Source organism: Carlito syrichta, unplaced genomic scaffold, assembly GCF_000164805.1.
Source record: "Carlito syrichta isolate Samal-C Ts95f unplaced genomic scaffold, Tarsius_syrichta-2.0.1 Scaffold301957, whole genome shotgun sequence".
Classification (NCBI taxonomy): Eukaryota; Metazoa; Chordata; class Mammalia; order Primates; family Tarsiidae; genus Carlito; species Carlito syrichta.
Genome location: NW_007246053.1, coordinates 165,723 through 172,142, shown reverse-complemented (window position 1 = coordinate 172,142; position 6,420 = coordinate 165,723). Strand labels below are relative to the sequence as shown.

Below are 6,420 nucleotides of genomic sequence, written 5' to 3'. Positions count from 1 at the left end.
GCAAGATTCAAACTGAAATTCTGAAATTTTTTTTGCTTTGCTCCACCTCTTTTTTTTTTTTTTTTTTTTTTAATCTATCGGAAATGCCCCAGGGCTCTGACCTAGCTTCAGAAAGAGCCAGGAGAGTGGGTTCATGAAAAAGAAATTATCCAATTACAGATTGGCAAAACTGTAACAGGAATTAAGAAGTGACAGAGAAAAGGAACACCCTTAAAGTGTGTATATAAGGGCCAAAAAGTCAGCCTTGAATGCATTCCTCACTGTCACCTCTCCTATCCACCTGGACAGGTCGGCATTTGCAGGAGTATCATGTCCTGCTCACCTCTCATCTCCTCCTCCTCCAGGGCTGGAGGCAGCAGCTCGCTCAGGTCATCTTCTGGTGGGAGCAGCTTCAGCAGTGGAAGCAAATGTGGTCTGGGGGGCGGCTCTGCTGGGGGCTTCCAAGGAGGAGCCGGCAGCGGTGGCCTGAGTGGGGGGCCTCGCGGTGGTTTTGGAGGCAGCTTTGGAGGGTGCTTTGGTAGCTGCTCGGTAGGAGGCAGCTTTGGAGGAGCCTCAGGTTCTGGGGTTGGCTTTGGTGGGGTCTCTGGATTCGGCCGGGGTTCTGGATTCGACAGTGGTGCCAGTGGAGGCTTCTACAGCTACGGCGGCGGGGTAGGAGGTGGTGTTGGCCATGGGGGGCTTCTCTCTGGAAGTGAAAAGCAAACCATGCAGAACCTCAATGACCGCCTGGCCAATTACCTGGACAAGGTCCGAGCCCTGGAGGAGGCCAACACTGATCTGGAGAACAAAATCAAGGAGTGGTATGACAGATTCGGGCCTGGGTCGAGAGAAGGATCTGGAAGTGATTACAGCAAATACTATTCAGTAATTGAAGATCTCAGGAACCAGGTGAGACACTATAAGTGACTGAGTTTCTATTATTTTCGTATCTTTCGCTTTTATTCAGCTCATGTTCTATAATGAAAATTTTAAGCCAAGAAATTATTTGTAAATATATTTTCTTGTTGCATATGCAAAATGAGACCTGGTGTGTCTTAATTATGACAGTACTTTAGGTGACATCCAACCCCGTTACTTTTCTGTGTGCATCTTAGTTTCAGTATTTCTACAAAAGAGTAAAACTTTTACAATGTCAGGCAGCTAATTAACACGCATATGTAAGAATGATGGTAATGTGTCAATATTATTTTAATCTAATTATTCCATGATTAATTTTGATGGTTGACATATTTTAGTGTCTTGCTAGATTTAATAGTCTTTAGGATTATTTTTCTTCCTCAAAAATGTGGTGCAAGCATTGTATAAGAATGTAGTAGAATCTAAAATATTTAGCCACTCATGCCTAGGAAGTATATCTTTCAAGACATTTTTTGAAGGAAAATTCAACTGCCACACGCTTTTCTGAAAGAGCTCATGGAATTGATTAATCTTACAAGGCAACAAATATATGCAGAGGTCTATATTCTGTAAATAGTGTCCGGTGCTTACCCCAGTAAATGTACAAACTATTACTTTTTTGCAGAAAGATGTAGTCCTAAATAATACAGGGGTCATTACTAAGTAAATTTGCAAAGCAGTTCTCCTTTAAGAGCTAACAACACAGGTGACATCTACCCTCACCGGTAGGCATACCAACATGAGGGAAAACTCATTTATGATTCACTCACTATTAACATCTTTTCTAGATCATTGCTGCCACTATTGAAAATGCTGGGATCGTTCTGCAGATTGACAATGCCAGGCTGGCTTCTGATGACTTCAGACTGAAGTAAGAAGCATGAAGACTTGAAAACACGTGTTGACTGGGCGCAGTGGCTCATGCCTGTAATCCCAACACTTTGAGAGGCCGATACAGGAGAATTTCTTGAGCCCAGGAGTTCGAGACCAGCCTAGGCAACATAGTGAGACCTTGTCTCTACAAAAAAAATCAAAAAATTAGCTGGGTATGGTGTGCCTATCTGTAGTCCCAGCTACTTGGGAGGTTAAGATGGAAGGATCACCTGAGCCCAGGAGTTTGAGGCTGCAGTGGACCATGATCATACCACTGCTCTCCAGTCTGGGCAACAGAGTGAGACCCCCAACTCAAAATAAAAAAACCAACAAGTGTTATAGGAAAAATAAAATTCAATCAGTTTACTCTATATGTGAGGAGATCATGACCTAAATTTACACACATCCCCTGGGTAAACCTTAGAAATCATTCTTCCACTAAAAAGAAAACAAAAGAAGGTAAGAAAGAGGCAAATTAAGGATGAGAATCTTATTATAAGAATTATTAGACATGACTAGAATTAACATTAGACTTATTTTTTTGTGTGAAAGAAAAATTCCCAAGAGAAAACTTAATGGTCTTCATTTAGCAAAATGCCCAGAGGTGAAAACTGTTTTTCAATACTAAGAATGGAAGGTATTCTTTGAAAGGCAGTCAGGCTGGCTCACCATATTGCCTTACTGCTGCCCCTTCCAGGTATGAGAACGAACTGTGTCTCCGGCAGAGCGTGGAGGCCGACATCAATGGCCTGCGGAAGGTGCTGGATGACCTGACCATGGCGTGCTCTGACCTGGATATGCAGATTCAGAGTCTCACTGAGGAGGTGGCCTTCCTGAAGAAGAACCATGAGGAGGTAGAGACACATTCCACGTCAATGAACCACACTCTGGCATATGTATTTTCCCCCATATCCATCCTATAAAGATAAAACAAACCCAGTTTTATCTCAATGAACTTCCCTTACCTTATGACCAGGCAAAAAATAGCAATAATGAGCATATGACATCTGAATTTGATTTTTTTTCCCCATCTTCACTGTCCTGGTTTCACATTTTTGGTTGTCTGTGCACATTTGAGGAAGTCACTCCTCTGCTGTTTGCATCACTATGATCTTTTATTCTTCGTGCTAGGAAATGCAGAGTATACAGAGAAGTTCTGGAGGGGGTGTGACTGTAGAAATGAATGCTGCCCCAGGAACTGACCTGACAAAATTACTGAATGACCTGAGAGTGCAGTACGAGGAACTGGCAGAGCAGAACCGCCGTGAGGCAGAGGAGCAGTTCAACAAGCAGGTAGCGCCGCTGGAGCACTCGTACCTGCAGACACACACGCCACACCTGCTCCTGTCCTCAGCCCACCAAGACAACTGCATTTTACTTTGATTTAGAGTGCATCGCTACAAGCACAGATCTCTACCGATGCGGGGGCCGCCAGTTCTGCCAAGAATGAGATCACAAAACTGAAACGTACTCTGCAAGCCCTGGAAATCGAGCTTCAGTCCCAGCTGGCCATGGTATGCACTAATTGCTTTCCAAAATCTCCAACAGGGAGTTAAGCCAACACAGTTTTCTTGCTTTGCCAAGATGTTCACCAGGCACGTTAAAAAAAGCAGTGTTAAAGAGCACTGTATTGTGGTTATAGAAAGAATGAAGCCATTAAGTTAAAGATAATGTACTCCATTTCACATCAAAGATTTAATTTTTTTTTAATCTAACAACACTTTTCAGAAGTTTTCATACATTTATTTATTTATATTACTTTTATATAGAGATGGAGTCTCACTATGTGGCCCTGGCTGATCTTGAACTCCTGGGCTCAAGCAATCCTCCTGCCTCGGCCTCCCAAAATGTTGAGATTACAGGCATGAACCATCACACCCAGCCCAAAGATTGAATTTAAAAAGGAATGCCAACAAAAATTAAAGAAGCAACATATAACACTATAGGTTGTAACTTGGTGAATGTGCACTTCCAATACCGTATTTTTATATTTTTTAATCACCCAGCTGGATGCAGTGGCTCATGCCTATAATCCAGCACTTTGAGAGGCCGAGGATCACTTGAGCACAGGAGTTCTAGATCAACCTGCAACATAGCAAGATTCCATCTCTATAAAAAAGAAAAAAAATCATCCAACGACTTATTTTCATCATGAATTTGTTATTTGTCTTTTCTCTCAGAAAAGCTCCCTGGAAGGGACCCTGGCTGACACAGAAGCCGGCTACGTGGCTCAGCTGTGTGAAATTCAGACGCAGATCAGCACCCTGGAGGAGCAGATCTGCCAGGTCCGGGCCGAGACCGGATGCCAGAATGCAGAGTATGAGCAACTGCTGGACATCAAGACACGCCTGGAGATGGAAATCGAGACCTACCGCTACCTGCTCGATGGAGAGGGGAGGTAATGAAAGCCATGGGCCCACCGAAATGCATGCCTTAGTGAACTCATTTTATAAAAACTTAAAAAAAGAAAAGACTTGGACTGGACTTGTATTTGCAAAGTAATAAAGTAACAGACACAGTCAATCAAAAGACATTCAGCACTTCTTCATGAGGAATCCCTGACTGGGAGGGTTTCTCCCATCTTTGCAAACAAAAGGAAAACATGATTCTTTTTTTTTTCCTCCAGTGGTTCTGGTTTTGGAGGGTTTGATTTTAGAAACTCAGGGTCCAGGAACACAGGATCCAGGGATCTGGGATCTGGTGACTCAAGATCTGGAAGCAGTTCTGGCCAAGGAAGAGGTAGACATTTTGTTAATGTTGGTGATCATTCTATAATTTAAATGTAAAGGCATGCTTTGCTTGTCATTTTAAAAGTGCATATGATGGTGGGGCACAGTGGCTCACGCTTGTAATCCCAGTACTTTGAGAGACCAAGGCAAGACCGGGCATGGTGGCTCAAGCCTGTAATCCCAGCACTTTGGGAAGCCAAGGCAAGAGAATTGCCTGAGCTCAGGGACCAGTCTGAACAACTTGGTGAGACCTCCTCTCTACAATAAATAAAAAAGTTAGCCAGGTATGGTAGTGCATGCCTGTGGTTCCAGTTACCTGGAAGGTTGAGACAGAAGGATCGCCTGAGCCCAACAGGTCGAGGCTGCAGTGGCTGTGAGAGTGCCACCACACTCCAGCCTGGGCGACAGAGTGAGACTTCAACTCAAAGAAAAAAAAAGAGAGAAAGAGAGACCAAGGCAGGAGGATTGCTTGAGTCCAGGAGTTCAAGACCAGCCTGGGCAATACAGTGAGACTTCATCACAACAAAAAAATGTTAAAAAAAAATAATAATTAGACAAGTGTGGTGGCACATGCCTGTAGTTCCAGCTACTTGGGAGACTGAAGCAGAAGGATCGCTTGAGCCCAGGAGGTCGAGGATGTGGTGAGCCATGACCATGCCACTACACCCCAGCCTGTGTGACAGAATGAGACCCCCACTCAAAAAAAAAAAAAAATTAAAAGTGCATATTCTGTTGTTTACATAATCTTACCCAGAAAGAACATATTTAATGAATGCAATGCAATTGAATTTCTCTTGCTCTAGGTTTTTGGTGTCGTTTCCAGACTGACTTTGTGATTCTATGATTTTCAGATCCAAGCAAGACTAGAGTAACTAAGACCATTGTGGAAGAGGTGGTGGATGGCAAGGTTGTCTCATCTCAAGTCAGCAGTATTTCTGAGGTGAAAGTTAAGTAGCCAGTTTCCAGATCAACAAGAGTCTCTCTCAAGGAAAAAGAATGGAGTACCCAAGTGAAGAAATGCCATTATCCTAGGCATCTTTCTGGATAACTTCAGGGCAAAGCTTCCATGCAGAAATAGTTGACTAGCCAATTGTCCGGCATTCTCTTCTTTTCTTATTAGAAGTCTCTTAAAAAAGTTGAAAAGGCACTTTGCTCTAATTGTTCCTATGCTTCAATAAATTTACTTTTGCAAATTACCTAAATGATACCTGAACTTTTTTTTTAAGAAAGTCAATAGTTTATCTAGGAATGAAGCTGTCCATTGTGATCTAGCTGCATTATTATGTTACTAACATTAATTCATTATTTATATCACAGTCTCTTCTTACAATCAAGATTATAGCTATTTTTTTATTTTAAAATTGGGGGGTACAATTCAGAGTTAGGTATACAAATATTCATTGTGCAGGTACCCTTGTTGATGAGGTGTACCCCCCCTTCCCAAGGCAGTTTCCCACTACTGCCAGTCTCACCTCCCCACCCCCCACACTCTCACAGTTTCCCGCTACTGTCACAATAATTGTTCAAGGTCTGCTTATGAGTGAGAACATGTGAAAGATCACTTAGTATTATAGACTCTAAGTCCACCCAGGTTGAATATAGCCATTTTTAATGTGGGTATTTTAAGGGCATCGCACAAGAACTCAGTGACATGATAGTTGAAATTAGACCACAGTGTCCCTAAAACTATAGCCAACAGCTTAGCCCACAAAGAAAGAAGAAATTATTTGTATAATCAGCTTATAATTAATGCCTAATCTTTTTTAATTTTTTATTTTAAAGATGTGGGGTATAATTCAGGATAAGGCATACAAATATTCATTATGCAGGTATCCTTGCAAATGCCTAGTCTTTTTATGTTCTCACTGATATGGGTAAACTATAAGATAAAAAAATAAATTTAGGCCAGGCACAGTGGTTT

The 6,420-nt window shown here is 42.2% G+C and overlaps 1 protein-coding gene across 1 annotated transcript; it reads left to right on the top strand.

The window, feature by feature from the left end:
* The first annotated feature begins 285 nt into the window (after positions 1–285).
* KRT24 (keratin 24) lies at positions 286–5,691 on the top strand. Its single transcript, XM_008055817.1, has 8 exons — positions 286–888; positions 1,686–1,768; positions 2,468–2,624; positions 2,902–3,063; positions 3,159–3,284; positions 3,951–4,168; positions 4,397–4,509; positions 5,351–5,691. The coding sequence occupies exons 1-8, from the start codon at positions 310–312 to the stop codon at positions 5,452–5,454; spliced, it is 1,542 nt and encodes a 513-aa protein (XP_008054008.1). The 5' UTR covers positions 286–309; the 3' UTR covers positions 5,455–5,691.
* Positions 5,692–6,420: the final 729 nt, after the last annotated feature.